Consider the following 16,500-nt stretch of genomic DNA (forward strand, 5'->3'; position numbering starts at 1 on the left):
GCCCCACAGCGACGCCACGCCCCCATCGGACCATCAGCATCCCCAGACATCCCGCCCACCGCTACAGACAGGGCTTCCAATGGACCACATCCAGGGTGGCACTAAGCTCCTTCTTGGCTTCTTCTCGTCAGACCCTCAGGGTGGTACCCTGACCCATCCCTCACTTATACAGGGAAAGGAGGGCCAGATCAGTGGCCGGTCTGCCTAAGGTCACTGGAAACAGACACAGCTGCCCATGTGTGCGGGCGCCCATCCCTCACCTCACAGGTGCCCAGTAGGCTGAGGGAGGAGCTACTGGGCCACGTGCAGGGAGAGGAAGAGCAGGCAACCTCACTTCCTGGAGAAGAGGGCTGGCGGCCACTGGGCTCTGTTTCCACCCTGGCTTGCGGCTCACAGGACGCCGTGTCAAGGCATCCGACCAGGGTTACTGTTTGGAAGCTTGAGTGGTGTGGCTTGAGGAGAGCAATCCGGGTCTCCTCCCTGTGGCTCAGGGCCTGACCACCGCAGGCGTCCGCCCACCTACACAGATGCCTGGCCACTCAGATTCTACAGCGGGGCAAGGGCAGGTTCTTTAAAGAGCAGCTTGGCATTGTTGGCATTGTGCAGCGTGAGTCACATACACTGCAGGTCCCCTGATGATCTATGGGATCCCACTTCTCGGGAAGGGATACGAGGCACCTCAGAATGGCTGGCTGGCTGAGGGGACGCTGGTGGCGCTGCTCCAGCTGGCAGTACTAGGGTGGGCAGGGCTGGCTGGTGGAGGGTGGGAGAGGGTGCTGTTCTGAGGCCGGTGGCACACGCCGGTAGAGGTGCAAAGCAGGAAGGGGTGAGGCGGGATGGATCCCATTCACACCTCAGGGGACTGCTTCTGCAGTTTGGTCAGGAAGCTGGCCAAGCCATTTAGTGAGCCTTCGCACAGACAAGCAGAGGCACATCTGGCTCAGTTCAGGCTGATGTGGCTACCAATCAGGTTGGCTGGCTCCTGGCCTGAGAATGGGAAGGAACTTAAGGGTGGTGTTTTCCCATGCTTAAGGGCTGAATCTGGAGCAAGGATTTCCCCAGGTGCAGAGCCAGTGGATGGCCAGTAGATGGCAGTAGTGAAGCCTGAACCTAGCATCTGATTGTCCTATTGGTGGACATCAGAAGCACAGACTGGAGGACCAGTGAGTCACTCCATTATTTGAGGGATGACTTGAATCCTGGGTTGTCAAGGATACTGCACCTTGAATATTCCCTGCTCCCGCCCTGCTACAGGGTCTTCTCAGGAGCAGATGCACTAAGTATGCTGACTAGTTTTTATGTCAGTGTGACACAAGCTAGAGTCATCTGAGGGAGAGGAAGCACAATTGAGAAAGTGACTCCAAAGGTAGGGCGTTATCTTAATGACTGATGGAGGAGGGTCCAGCCTAGGGTGGGCGGGGCCATGACTCCATAAGATCCAAAGGTAGGGCGTTATCTTAATGACTGATGGGGGAGGGTCCAGCCCAGGGTGGTCCTGGGTTCTCTAAGAAAGCAGGCTGTGCAAGCCATGAGGAGCAAGCCTGTAGCAGCTCCCCTCCACGGCCTCTGCATCAGCTCCTGCCTCCAGGTTCCCGCTCTGTCTGAGTTCCTGTCCTGGCTTCCTTCAGTGATGGACTACAGAGTGGAAGTGTAAATAAGCCCTCCCCAACTTGCTTTTTTGGTCATGCGTTTCCTCGAAGCAACAGTAGCTCTAACTAAGACACCACACAACGGGATCGTTTCCCTAGTCCTCAGGAATGGCCAGTGTGGGGGTCCCACTCATGACAGATGAGGAAACTAAGGCATTAGGAGTCCTTCCCCACCGGAAGAATGCAGCTTCTGGCATCCCACTCAGGACCTGGACTCCAAATAAACCAGGCCTGCTGCATCCATGCAGCGCAGAGCTGGGTACCAACTCGTTCAGCCTGCCTTTCCCTCCCAGCACCCGGTCGGTAGAATGGGAGAGAAGCGCAGGACCTACCCTGTGGAGACGTTGACGATGGTGGTCCGACCAAAGTGACTGCTCCAGTCTGAAAGACAGAGAAAGTTTGTCCCGCCTCTACACTGCTGGGGGCGACGGTGGGGGCAGAATTCAAGGCTGCTGGACAAATGCCAAGGATCTAGTGACGCCTGTCTACATCTGCATTTCCCTCTGCTCCCCTGACTTGTCCCCAGCTTCCAGCAAAAACGTCCTCCTCCTGGGTGGCACTGACTTGGGCTCTAATCTGTGAGATCACGTGTCTGTGGGGGAATCCCCAGAGCATGAGTGTCACCTAACAGACACCCAGCAAACGAGTTTTGAGGGAACCAGATGACTGTCTAGCCACCACCAGACCAATGACATTAGCAATGCTGGCCACAATCCCAACAAGAACCCTAAACTCCAGAAAATGGGACATTGTCTCTTTGGAAGCAGGTGGGTCCTTCTGGCCACGTGTATTAATCAGTCTGTTCAGAAGCTTCAGGCTTCATAGAACCTCTAAAACTCCTGTGTTATCCTCGCCACATGCTAGTGCTTGGAATGAGAGTCTGGGATGACAGGGATACTCCCTCTGGTGCTGAGATCTGGTGCCTACTCAATGTGCTACAGAAGATTTGTTCAGGTCTACATCTGGCTGAGGAGAAACACAGAAAACTGGGGAATCAGGTTAAACTGTCTGCTAACTGGACATCAAAGAAACCACTGGACACCAGCCTTTCCCACAGCTCTGACTCTCCCTCAGTTCTAAGGAAGACACAGGTGCTGTTCCCTGAGCACTTGACCTATGTCTCTCCCAATGTCTAAAGAGTAGAGGGAACAGATTTAGAAGGTAAAATGCTTGGTCAGCGTGGGAGAAGGCTTTTTTCAGTAGATGCGGGCAAAGGCTGTGGCGTCAAGATCTTGCCAGCTTAGGGGCCAAGCTCTCACTCACAATGCTGCCCTGTTATAATGGGTGTGGGCAGAAGTCAGAGTGGACAAATTCTGCAAGGATAGAGTCAGAAGAAGCGGAGATCAGAAGCCTCTCCTGTGAGCCACACATCCTCCAACAGCACAAGGACATTTTAGAGACAGTTCTAGACTGAACTATGAGCTCGTCCTGTTCCAGACCCTAGATCAATCAAAGCTGTATCATCTCCGATCTGCACATGAGGGAACTACAGTAGTTTACCCAGGGACTCATGACAACTGTCTTCCAAAGGAATGACTACAAGTCAGATTTCTAGACCCCCAAGGTCCAAGTTTTACCCAACCTGCTAAGCTGTCAGTGACTCAGGGCCAACAGCCCACTGAGCATTGCCTACCCAGAACAGTTCCAACGTAGTTAATAGGCAAAATGATGCCCAGGGAGGGGATGCAGAGGATGAGCACGCAAATGATGAGGTGATACTGGAACATGATGTAGATGCGCGCATCATCCCCGCACTTGCTGATCAGGTCCTGGTCCCTGCAAGAGACACAAACAAGAGCATTCCTTGGGTACCAGGGTGACCACTGCTTGTATGGGTAGGAAGAGGAATCAGTAGGAAGAGGATCACCTTACCCCTAAGTTTTAATCTTGGGGAAAAATTTCCCTTCTTTGGAGTGCCTCAAGTGTGCCTGGAGAGCATGTCAGCGAACACAGGTGTGTCAGAGAGGCTGTGCACACGAGGGAACCCAGAGCCCTGTGAACTCATCAGTCAGCCTCTTAGTCCTTCTGTAAACATTCAGGGCTTGTGCTGGTAGCAATGGGCAAATCACTACTGATAACTCAGATGAGTCCCTTCAAGAAAGTTCTTTATTTTTCAGTTCCTTCTGCTCAAAGGCAGTGCTCCACACTGCCAAGCTGGCCAAAGCGGGAGAGTACAGAATGGCCAAATGTAGGTGAGGGCAAGGGTGTTGGGAGCTTTCCTCCGTGGAAACTGAGCGTAGGCACCGGCCAGACACACTGGCCTCAGCGACTGAAAGTGAATGCACGCGTGCTCTGTGAACTAGCAATTTCACCCCTAGGCGATACCCAACAGAGATATGACACACTTATCAAGACATATGGTGGGAATCTATAGGTATATGATTTATCACCACCCTGCCTGTCTCGTTATGATGCCGGTGCCAGTCGAAATCTGCCACGGTGAGAGGTGTTTTCTTGTCGTCTCAGTAATTAGGAGGTAGAGGCAGGAGGGTTAGGGATTCGAGGTTATCCTAAGCTGAGCTAGAGGCCAGACTGGGCTACAGGAGACCCTGTCTCAAAAGTAAACAGCAAGGGCTGGAGAGGTGGCTCAGCAGTTAAGAGTTCCGGCAGCTCTTCCAGAGGACCCAGGTTTGATTCCCAGCACCCATATGGCAGCTCACAACTGTCTGCAACTCCGGTTCTAGGGGATCTTGCACCCTCACACAAATACACAAGGAGGCAAAACACCATGTAAAAATAAGCATTTTAAAAAACAAAAGGATAAGTGATACATCCTTATAGAAAAATTGGAAAATAGTTCTCCTATAATCTCATCGAACCTAAGACTATTTTTAAAGATTTATTTCTATTTATGTGTGTGTACATACCTACCACGTGATTTTATGTATACCATATGTGTGTGTAGCTACCTTTGGAGACCAGAGTGTTGGATTCTCCTAAAACTAGAGTTTGATGAAGGTGCTGGGAACCGAACCTGGGTCCTCTACAAGAACAGCAGGTGCTCTGACATTCAATAAAGCATTCTGAGTAATTTCCTCTTGTTTCTTGTGCAGGTTTTTCTTAGTGACGGTTAAGGTTTGAAGATGGTTTGTTCCCTCAAAAGCCATTAAGGAGTTTGGTGCCCACCATGAGGTATATGAAGATGATGGAAAACTATTAATAGGTTAGAAGTAGGGCCTTCAGAGCAGGCGAAGGTTTCAGGATATAAAACCTATAATGATAGAGATCACAAGACACACATGTGTGGTCAGATGTAGGTATGAACACTCACATACATGCACACATGCTCACAGCCATGTGGTCTCCTCACTCATGGTTTTCTAGGTAGGTTCATCAGCTATGTTCAGCTTCAAACATCTGCTGCAGGATTCAGACTTTTCAAACATTATGACAAAAAGCACATCTTAGAGGTTTTCAATAACTCAATTTAGGGATTATTCACAGCTCCTGATTTTCTGTCAGGTAATTAAAGCATGCCTAGGCTCGAGAATTAAGTCCCAAGGATGGGGTCTTTGCAAATTGATGGGAGAATGCCTTTGGGGAATGGGGACATGTCTTGCTGCAGGCTTGGGATGCCAGATCTGATCCTGTGAAAGAAAGGCATGCCTGAAATGTGCATATGGAGGCTGAGGGGACCCCAGAGACCCTCCTGACAGACAGAACGAGTGGAGGGGTGCACTGGGCAGGGCTAACAAGATTTTCCTTCCTGGGCCAGGAATGCTGCCTCCAGCCTCCAGCTTGGGTCCCTCTTTCCACTACTCTTTACGTCATGTCCCTGGATGCCGTGCACAGTTAGCTCATGTGATAGTTAATTCTGTCCTCCCTTCCTTCCATTTTCCTTGAAGACTTGCTGTTTCTACTGTCCTTTTTTTCCAACATTCTCCTCTCTCCATATCCACCCACACCTTCCCTTTAAACTCCCACCAGGCCCATGTGTGTGGGGTTACTGTAAAGTAAACCAGGCAGCTCTGCAAGCAGCACCACCCCCCAATCCTGTTTCCCTCAAGGTCTCTCTGATATTTTACTTCCCTTCCCCTACACGTCCCTTGGAGAGTAAGGTCCTCAAATATCTGCTAACCCTAGAAATGTCTCCCCAATAAAGGTGCAGATCATGAAGGCAGACCTCCTCCAGCCATGCCTGCACGGACTTGTGTGATCTCACACCCTAGGAGAAGCCCCTCCCTTCTCCTCTCTCAGTGAGGCCTCCTTGGACCTGGGCTGATCCTGCCTCCTTAGGTGACCTATGTGCTCCTCTCACTTCAACTGCAGTCTCTAAGCACCCGTCTGTCATGTCTAGACCCTCTGCTCTGACCCGTCTCCTAAGTTTTAATGCTGCTGTTTCAACAGCCGGCTGGTTGCCTCGCATGCTTGCCTGAGCCACGAGTCACCATTTTATGTTTCTTCTCCCGCCCTTTGCCTCTGTTATTCTACACAGAATCAAGACCTCTCCACAGATGTGGGAGAGATGGCTTAGGACTTAAGAGCACTGACTGCTCTTCCAGAGGAGGACCTGGGTTTGAGTCCCAGCACCCACATGGCAGCTCACAACCATCTGTAACTCATGCATGTGGTACACACACACACACACACACACACACACACACACACACACACACACACACCAGGCCGTGACCTACCGACTGTTGTCCCGTGAATCCCCCCCCCCCCACTGTTGCTCTGATCACTCCTCTAACTCCAGTCACAGCCGCCTTGTCCTGAGTCACTACAGCGGTTTCCTCAGCTGCTCACCTTGACGTGGACGCTGTCAGCGGCTGTCCACCCTCACATTCCCGCCTGTGGATCAAATCCCCGGAGTGTCCATACGGCAGGCACAGTCCCACCAGCTCCCTTGGCACTGTTTTCCACCTTCGCGCTTTACCATGTAGCCCTACTTGTAGCTATTCCCGAAGATTCGCAGCTCTGGCTCTCTCCTCATCTCCACCCTTCCTCACACAGTCCTTTCCTCTTGACACGTCCTCCACGGTTACTTCTTTTGAGATCCTTCTATCCTTCAAGTCCCAGGTTAAAAACACACTCTCCCTGAGCCCCTGGTGGGAATCCCTCTCTTTTCCCCAGATGGCCCCTTTGCCTGGCAGGTTGTAAGGATACGTGGACTCTTTCTGGCCATTGATTCTCTGAGTAGACTGCACACAGGGACTCTGGCTGAACTGACTCTGCTCAGTAAAATACTTAGCTGTCATCTATGACAGTGCCAAGTCCCATTTTTCTGACTTCCTCGAGTCCTATAGAGAAGCCCCTGGACAGGAGCCTTAGGGTGGGGTAGGGGCGGGGGTCAAGATGACCACGGTACACACGAAGCTTGTCCACTGACCTTCTCATTGACCTGCTGGTTCAGGCATTCGCACACCCAATGCTACACACAGGGACGTGCGACAACACAGTGACCGGAATCTTTTGCACTCACTGACTCTACAGAGACACCTTCCGCATGAAGTCCCGTTGTCTTTATCAGTACTCCACTGATATTGCGTGATGGTCAGTTTTAGTTGTCAATTTGACACAACCTAGATTCACCCGTGAAGGACCGTCTACATCAAGTTTGCCTGTGAGCATGTCTGAAGGAGATTATCTCGGTTACGTCGGTTAGGGGAGGAAGACATGCCTACTGTGGGTGGCACCATTCCCTGGGCAGGGGATCCTGGACTATGTATCCGAGTGGATAAAGCGAGCCGAGCATTGGCATGCAGGGTTAATTTACTGATTTCTGCTCTTGATTGTGGATGCAATATGACTAGCCGCTTCAAGTTCCTGCTGCCTTGACTTCCCCAAAATGACAAGCTGTGACCTGGAACCGTGAGCCAAATAAGCCCGTCCTCCCTCAGGCTGCTTTTGTCAGGGTATCTCAGCAGGGCAATGGGAAACAAACCTAAGATTACATGCCACTGATGGAGAAAATCCAGAGGGTAAGCTTCAGACTCCCTCTGGGGATCTCTTTCTCCACACTTGAGGTTGTAGTTAGTTGAGTGGCCCTATTTATCCCAACTCTCTTTTTCCTTGTTCCCACACGAAGGCATGAAAAACTCCCCACCCTGTTTCTGCCTGTGAATTTGACAAAAGCAGGAGCCTATAGCTGGTGCGTTCTGCCTCCCAGGGGAAAAATGTTCAGACATGAGCTATGCTTTGGATGTGGCTTGCCCTCCTGAGGGTTCCTGCATCATGTCTGGTCTCCACTATGTTAAGACGTTAACAAGGAGACCATTGCCTCCAGAAAGTCACTCTCGTAGGAATCCGTAAGTCATTTCTCACAAAGATGAGTTACAAAGGCTTCTCTCTGGGACTTGTGGGGTTCCGTAGCAGAGTGCATGCTGCCCGAGGCTCTGGGATGGATTGCCAGAAGTAAAAAAAAAAAAAGGAAAAAAAGTAATTAAGTTTGCGCCTGACTCCTGACTTGTGGTCTGGCTTCCTGCCTTAAGACATGATCTTGGAAAAAAAAAAAAGACATGATCTTGTGGCTGGGAGGTGGTGGCGCACGTCTTTGATCCCAGCCCTCTGGAGGCAGAGGCAGGTGGATCTCTGTGAGTTTGAGGCCAGCCTGGTCTACAGAGTGAGTTCCAGGACAGCCACAGCTACACAGAGAAACCCTGTCTCCAAAAAACCAACCAACCAAGCAACCAACAAACAAAAAACAACAAAAAAGATATGATCTTGCCTACATATGTAACACCATCCACCTGGGGCCACACCAGCTGGGCTGATATCTGCACCATGCCTTTGACCCTAAATTTCTAATAAGACTTCCTTTTTTTCTTTGTAAAGTTACCCAGCCTTGAGTATTTCGTTATAGTAACAAGAAACTTATTGATAAACATTATTGATTTAAATACAAAAATAAGATAGGCCTGATGGTGCAAATCTGTAATCCCAGCATTTAGGAGACTGAGACAGGAGATCATAAATTAAAGGCCAGCCTGGGCTACATAGTGAAGCTTTGTCTGAAACAAAAAAACAAGTATAATAATGTGTTTGTATGCAAATGATGGTGGACTTTGATTATTCAATAATGAAAGCATGTTTGTTGTGGCTTATGTGTGTTTAATACATTAAAGCAAGCAAAACCAGAGAGGCGTGAAGATATTTGAAAGACCACCCTCATCTGGGCCACATGCGGCTCAGCGTTGAGAAGCTGACCCTTGCCCCACACAAAGCAACAGCTGGTTCACCTCCTGGGGACTGTGGTGAGGGAGGGAGGAGCAGCGGAGGACAAGGCCTTGCTGAGCCCCCCCCCGTGGAAGGCACAGTCCTAGGCACAATTCAGGATTTCCATGGCCCAGCACAAGTTCCCTGGGACCCTGTGGGTTCCCAGGTGGGAAAGAGAGGTTCCCCAATGGCTCCTGGGGGTGTGTCTCAGAAAGGCTCAACTAGGAATGGTGGGCGTGGAGCAGCATGGAGTGCAGCAGTCTTCGTAGAGGGAAGCAGGGTAGCAGGGCCACCCGGGACAGTACATGGTCTCTGTGATGGCTGTCCTCGGTTGTCAACTTGACTAGGACTACATCTGGAATTAAGTAAGACCCAAAATGGTAGGGCATGACCGCAAGGGACTCTTTTTTCTTAATTAAATCATTTGAATAGGAAGATCCACTTCTAACCCAGCTCTTTGGGGTGGGAAGATCCACCCTTACTCTGGGCCACACCTTCTGCTGGTAGTCTGTATAAAGGGCACGGAAGAAGGAAGCTTCTCTCTTTGCTGGCTTGCTCTCACTGTCACTGGCAAGTCCATTCCTTCACTGGCATTAGAGCCTACTTCTTCAGGATCCCAGTGTATGCTGAAGACCAGCTGAGACATCCAGTCTCGCGGGCCGAACAGCTACTGGATTCTTGAACCTTCCATTCATAGGTAGCCATTGTTGGATTACCTGGGCCACAGCCTATAAGCCACTCTAATAAATCCCCTTTCTCTCTATATAGAGAGATTCACTCTATAAGTTCTGTTCCTTTAGAGAACTCTGACTAATACAGACCCTAGGGAGGGGTGAGGTTGTACCCCATAGAGCAGGTGTCACCAGTCAAGAGAAGACCCTGGAGAAGGTACAGGAATTAGGCAAAATTCAGAGGGAGTCCAGAATTATATGTGACTCTGAGCACAGTGAAGGAAAATCTGTCTACACATGTGCATGTGTGTGTATGCATGAGTGTACATGTCTGCATATATGAGTGTAGATGCCTGCTGAGAGGTCATGAGTGCACATGCCTCTGAACACGATTGTACATGCTTGTACACATGAATATGCATGTCTCTGCACTGAGGGTGTAGCCAAGGCTCACTCTAATATATGTCTGTTCAACTGAAGTATCAGGCTGGTAGTGGGGTAGTGTGGTACCAGCCTTAGGGTGTGACTTCTTGTCTGCTGACATGATCTATTATCAGGAAGGGGGGCAGTAGATCTCTCTCTTGGGAGGTCAGAACAGAAGCAAGCCTTGTGGCTGTTCACATCTCCCTTGGGCAGAATGTCGGGACACAGCAGCTGGATCTCCAGCGCCTTCCACCTTGTCCTGTATTTCTGTATGCGTGAGTCTGTATTTCCCATTGAGTCCCCATGATAAAGACTTTTGTAAATTCTCGCATCACCTGGTGCCCCACGTTGGGCACCATCTGAAGCGGGGATGCACAAAAGTATAATGACCAATTTATTAAGGGGGGCAATGAAAGACAAACTCACAGATACAGAGCAAAGCAGGTGCTGCCAATGATCCAACAGCCTTTGCCCAGGAGTCCAAAGCAACAGCCTTGCTGATGCCTCTCCGCCACATGGTCGCGCGAAGTGAGAGAGCCACATGCCAGCAAGTGAGAGAGCAAGAGAGCGAGAGACCCTTCCCCCAAGCTTATCAGTTGTCCTGCAGCAGACAAGACCACCCTCTAGGGCTGATTACCCGGGCCATAGGCGGAATGAGTTCCCACAATAGTGGGGAAATGGGAGACAGCAAGTGTCTTGGGATCTAGCTGCACAGAAATCCAGGTGAGACAAGGGAGAATCACAAGGCTGTACCTTTGCCACCCAGGCTCAGAGAAGGGACATCTGTCCTTCTGCTCCGGGTAATTGATCCTCCTTGACCAGTATCAACACAGAAACCAAGTGATTGGCATGCAAAGAAGGACAGCTTTTCCCGGAGTACAGTCCGCTGGCTTGCGTTTGTTCTCGTGGGAGTGACGATTCCGCGTTTACATGGGGGTCCCTCCCCGAGGGCTAAGGCAGAGGTGGCTTGGGCAGAGTGCTACAGCCTGGGAAAGGGTTCTCTGCTTACACCAGGTGAGGCTCGAAGCAGAGTAGGGTAGGCACTCGGCCTGTCACGAGGGAAGGTCTGCTGATGTCTGCAGTCCCTTGCTATCTCATGCCCCCTCCCCGGACAACACAAACAGAATCCCCAAGAGTGGCACTTACTTCATGGTTAAGCTGTTGAAGAACCAGGAACAGAAGCCCTGGAGAGGGAAAGGAGAGAAACTTTGAGAAAAGCCAGCCTGGTTTATTTTTGCCTGACAATGGGGATTCAGACAGCAGAGGGTTATTTGTGTTGGGAGTCTCCTTCCATAGATGGAGCTTTCTGGAATGGGGTAAGGGAAATGTCTCCTTAGAAGTGAGTGGACACCCTTGCCGTCCTTATCAGTGAACTGGGCTTGAAGGAGGGCCGGAGGGACTCCTGGCTGGATGTACCCTGCTCCTCTCTGCCTCTTGTTACTTCCTCCTGAGAAATCTCCATCCTCCACATACATGCGGTCAGTGCTGTCCGTCAAATGTGAGTTTACCTTCAATGATTAGCTGGACAATGGGAAAATGACCCAAAAGGAACTAATTAAAAATCTCTTAAGAGGATGGATATGGATGTGTGCCTAAGTGCCGCGAATTATGCAGTCTTCCTGCTGTCTCCGATGCCACATGCAGAGAGCAGAGAGCAGAGAGGTGAGGGGCCCTGCCAGTGACGCTGGACTTCTAGCTGTGCCTGAAGCAGCCATTTGTCCTGAATTTCCCCAAACTTGAGCCTTAAATGACCCTTTTGTGGTAAAAACCAATTTGAGCAAGTCTTGGCCCTTTGAAGCTCAGACTCTTGTTCCATTGAAGATGCCTTTCTCTCGGATCTTTCTGACTCGGAGTTTCTAGGTAGCAGGGAGAGGCAGCCTCAGCCATGGGAAAGTTGTGGGGAGCCCCAGGAGGGAGTCGGCCTGCGAAGGCTCTCGCTGAGGGTGAACTGGGGTCTGTAGCTCTCGCTTGCCCTAGCTGGTAGCCAGTTAAGTGCCCTCATATGTTGACTTCCCTCCAAGGTCCCAGAAGGATAGCAAGAGCTTGGACAAGGCTGCATCTCTGGATTGACCCCATCATGTGTGTGTCTCTTCTGTGAACTAAGAGGGCTCACACGACTGGCAGACCTCTAGAACCAGGGGGCCTGGAGAAAGGTCTTCCCCGAAAGGAAGCAGCGTGAGCCGGCACAAGAAAAATCAATCGTTCCCTTGGCACAAAGCCCACTTTCCAAGTTTGGGTACAAAGTGACATCTCCTCCCTCGTAAAGGCTGGTGTGTCGAAGGCAGGTCCTAGTTGGTGGCTCTACAAAGATGTGAGTGTGCTGAGGTCATTCACGGGTCAGTCCGTGGATGGTCATAGGTGAACGGGCTCTGGGGTGGGGGGTGTAGGCCAGTGGGCACACTTTTGAAGAGTATATCTTGTTCCTCATCTCTCTGTCTCCCTCTCCCCATCAACACAGAGTCAGCTAAGTGTGGATTGAGCCCTTCGAATAAGACCGAGCCTAGACAAACCTTCCCCCCCGCAGGTTGTTAAGTTGTGACTAACACGATGTCCTTGGAGCCAGAGCTCCTCAGAAAAGTAAGTGACTGAAAGGCAGTGGGGAGGCAGACACTCTCTATCTCCTTAACCCACCCCACAGGGAAGGGTCACCAGCTTCCAGGAGCTGGCTCAGCCGAGGAGAATGACTGGCAGCATTGGCACAACGGATGTTTCTATCAGCATCCTTCACCCTCACTACATACGGGTAATAACCAATGCCTGACTTACCAGAGACCCTAGCGGGGCCCACTTGGCTGAGAGCTGCACTGTAGTAGAGGCTAGCTCCCTGTGCTTGCCCTCCTCCTGCACCGTAGTAGAGGCTAGCTCTCTGCTCTTGCCCTCCTCCTGCACTGTAGTAGAGGCTAGCTCCCTGTGCTTGCCCTCCTCCTGCACCGTAGTAGAGGCTAGCTCCCTGCTCTTGCCCTCCTCCTGCACCGTAGTAGAGGCTAGCTCCCTGTGCTTGCTCTCCTCCTGCACCGTAGTAGAGGCTAGCTTCCTGCTCTTGCCCTCCTCCTGCACCGTAGTAGAGGCTAGCTCCCTGTGCTTACTCTCCTCCTGCACTGTAGTAGAGGCTAGCTCCCTGTGCTTGCCCTCCTCCTGCACCGTAGTAGAGGCTAGCTCCCTGTTCTTGCCCTCCTCCTGCACTGTAGTAGAGGCTAGCTCCCTGTGCTTGCCCTCCTCCTGCACCGTAGTAGAGGCTAGCTCTCTGCTCTTGCCCTCCTCCTGCACCGTAGTAGAGGCTAGCTCCCTGTGCTTGCCCTCCTCCTGCACCGTAGTAGAGGCTAGCTCCCTGTGCTTGCCCTCCTCCTGCACCGTAGTAGAGGCTAGCTCCCTGCTGCTTGCCCTCCTCCTGCACCGTAGTAGAGGCTAGCTCCCTGTGCTTGCTCTCCTCCTGCACCGTAGTAGAGGCTAGCTCCCTGTGCTTGCCCTCCTCCTGCACTGTAGTAGAGGCTAGCTCCCTGTGCTTACTCTCCTCCTGCACCGTAGTAGAGGCTAGCTCCCTGTGCTTACCCTCCTCCTGCACTGTAGTAGAGGCTAGCTCCCTGTGCTTGCCCTCCTCCTGCACCGTAGTAGAGGCTAGCTCCCTGTTCTTGCCCTCCTCCTGCACTGTAGTAGAGGCTAGCTCCCTGTGCTTACCCTCCTCCTGCACTGTAGCAGAGGCTAGCTCCCTGCTCTTGCCCTCCTCCTCTCATAACGATTTGCCTTCTGAGTTTTTCTTTCTTTCTTTTTTTATTGTTTGGCTTTTAAGACAAAGTCTTATTACAACACAGGCTGGCTTAGAACTTACTATGGAGTCTAGGCTGATGACAGGCTTCTTAGTTTTTAAGAAAGAAAATATTATTTTTTACCATTGCAAAACACAGACACACAGGCACAGGGCAGTGTGTCTGAAGATAAGCCCATGTACCACAGCGCCAGGCAAGCATTGACCTTGAGTCTCCAAGAGCCAGCATGACTCCCCGAGGCTTTGTATATTGGATGAGGCACAGCGTGACAAGAGATCTCTTGAAGACAGACTGGTCTCTTGGAGGGGTGGCCGCAGAAGAAACGTGCTTCTACTTACCACACACAACAGATCTGTATTGTGTTCGTTACAGCATGGACTCAACTGGGTACTCAGACGTGGGGGTCACTGGGGGAAGCAGATGCAGGAAGCTGGCCCTGCAGATAGGGATGCTAACAGAAGGAAATGCTTCCTCCATGGGTGAGAAACAGAAGTCCAGGACACAAGTGGGCTCGTTAGGGTCCTGGGTGAGGAGACTCACAAAAAGGGCTGCTGGGGAAGGAGGGCAAATAGGTGGAAGGCTCCGAGACGGGAAAGAGGCAACATCCACTGCTCAGACACCAGATTGGCTATGAGGCGAGGGAGAATGCCCACAGACGTCTGCAACGGACTGGGAAAGCATTAGGGAGAAATTGGAAGCAAGCATAGAGAACCTGTGTCTCGGGTCACAGGGGTGGCTCCTGATGCAAATGGAAGATGGGTGGGGTGGGAACAGGGGAGGCCCTCGGGAGATCACTTAGAGCTGCTGAGGCCATCCAGGCAAGGGACTGGTGGAGGCCTGAGCAGGGCTGGCTGGGGAGGACCAAGATGCGAAGGTGAACTTGGGGAAGGAAGGACCCATGCCCAGGTCCCTGGCTAAGAGAGAGATGGGGACAAGAAAGGGCTGCAACCAGGGATTAGAGGAGGGTGGAGGGTGTCACAGGTGTTTTAGACATACTGAATTCCTTTACGGTATTCGTGTGGAGCTATTTTGAAGGTCACTGGATAAGAGAGGTTGGAGGCCTTCAGGACTAGCAGGAAAGACATGTTCAGAGGTAAACAGTAGTGGCGACAGCTGGGGTTGTAAGAATGGATGTCATGACTCAGAGACAGAGAGTATGGAGGCGGGGGGGGGGGGGCTTGGGATAGCAAAGGGACTTTAACAGTGGAGGACTCTCAAAGGGGTCAGAGGTGTAGGAGAAAAATCCCGCAGAGCATCCATACACCCAATTGAAGGCAGAAGTACCAGCAAGCATGCCAAACTTTTTTGACATGTGATACGACATTGCCATCTGCAAGTGAGTTGGGCCATATTCATAGCTATCCTGGGACATGTGGCACTTAGACCACAGTTTGGATATGCCTCTCTGTGTGAGAGACAGGCTAAGATGAGGACTGAGGGGACCACAGGACTTAGAGGCAGTGGCAGGGGACCACCGATGGCTTTGGGACTCTGGTGGAGTCAGGGGGTGACACATCTGAGGAGGCTGGGAAGGGGTGAGAGGTGAGAAAAAGACCACAGTCTAGTCAGCGGACGAGGCTGGAGGAAACAGCAGTATGGTATTCATGAGGAACACGGACAGTCGCTCTGTTTCCTCCCTTCTCCATTCAGCTCAACTGTCATTTCAGTGATCACACCATCACTACCCACAATGCTGCTCCCACCCTGGACTATCGTAAGCCTTTCTTTCCCATCATGCACTCATCTTGTCCTGAATGCGTTGATCTGCGTGTCTCCCAGCCCTGGAAAACCATGAGGCAAGACATGGTCTCCATTGTCCATCCCCTTGTCCTAGGGATGCAACAACCCATAGAAACTGGTCAAATGAGTGGCCAAGGCAGAGCTCCCCAGGAAGGAGAAAGCAGAACACAGGGGTGTGGGGGGCAGGGCTGGACGAGGCTGAGAAGCCCTGCATGATGAAAGGAAGGCACTCTAGGCTCTAGGGATGGCTAATACTTCCGTCTTTCTGGTGGGAAAACCGAATCTGGGGAGGTTGAAGAAGCAGCTGCTGCTCTGTGCACCATGACTGCCCGCTCAGGGTTGGGATCTCTCGGGGCCCAGACCGCTCCCGGGACTCACCTTGTCCCTGCGTTCCACCTCCAAGGAAATATCTGAGGGAGACGACTTCTCACTTTGCTCCCCGTAGATCAGCGAGGTCAGGCTGCCCGCCAGGAAGGGTGGCAGGGAGGTGGAAAAGGAGAGACGAGGTCTCAGACCCCTGCCTTGCTCCCTCTTTGTTCCCCAGCTGGGGGACACCAGCTACTCTTTCCCAGGGCTGCGCGCTGAGGGCCCCAGCTTCTTAGCAGGACATACAGATCGGGTATAGACAGAACCACCCCTGCTGCCAGGTGCGCAATGCACCTTGGCAGTCCAGCCGTGGGTTCCGGAAAGACCAGACACAAGCATGGCTTTATGCCTAAAGATGTCTGCCCTCCATGTTCCTGTCCCTTCAGCGAGGTGAATGCAGGGACAAAGGCAAGGGAGAGGGTGCCACCAGTCAATGAGACACTTCCTGAAGCCTTGGCACCAGGCAGTGACTTCCAAGGGATTAGGGTGCTCACCGTCCTGCCCCCCCCCCCCCCCCACTTACCTGTCATTGTGTATTAGCAGAGCCAGGCGCCCGTAGTCCCACGCAGCTTTCCGGAGGAAGGAATAAAGCACTACAACGAACTGCAGACCCAGAAAAGCAATGTGGAGCAGGAGATGCCTCATGCCTTCTTTTGCATCAGTCTCCTGCATCCCCATGGGGGGGCCACCCTATCCCTGAAGACTACAGAGTGTACCCCCCTCAGATGA

The 16,500-nt window shown here is 51.8% G+C and overlaps 1 protein-coding gene across 5 annotated transcripts in view; it reads right to left on the reverse strand.

The window, feature by feature from the left end:
• Tmem63c (transmembrane protein 63C) overlaps positions 1–16,500 on the reverse strand; it is a 105,040-nt gene that overhangs the window by 23,453 nt on the left and 65,087 nt on the right. For all 5 annotated transcript variants that reach the window (XR_005876202.1, XM_040742700.1, XM_040742702.1 and 2 more), the window contains exons 4-8: positions 16,295–16,374; positions 15,784–15,865; positions 11,048–11,085; positions 3,283–3,425; positions 1,982–2,030 (exon numbers count right to left, since the gene is read on the reverse strand). Coding sequence is in view for 4 of the 5 variants with exons in the window: in XM_040742700.1 (XP_040598634.1) it covers positions 1,982–2,030; positions 3,283–3,425; positions 11,048–11,085; positions 15,784–15,865; positions 16,295–16,374 (392 nt within the window). In the remaining variant the exon portion in view is untranslated. The remainder of the gene's footprint in view (positions 1–1,981; positions 2,031–3,282; positions 3,426–11,047; positions 11,086–15,783; positions 15,866–16,294; positions 16,375–16,500) is intronic.

This window comes from Mesocricetus auratus, unplaced genomic scaffold, assembly GCF_017639785.1.
Source record: "Mesocricetus auratus isolate SY011 unplaced genomic scaffold, BCM_Maur_2.0 Super-Scaffold_15014, whole genome shotgun sequence".
NCBI lineage: Eukaryota > Metazoa > Chordata > Mammalia > Rodentia > Cricetidae > Mesocricetus > Mesocricetus auratus.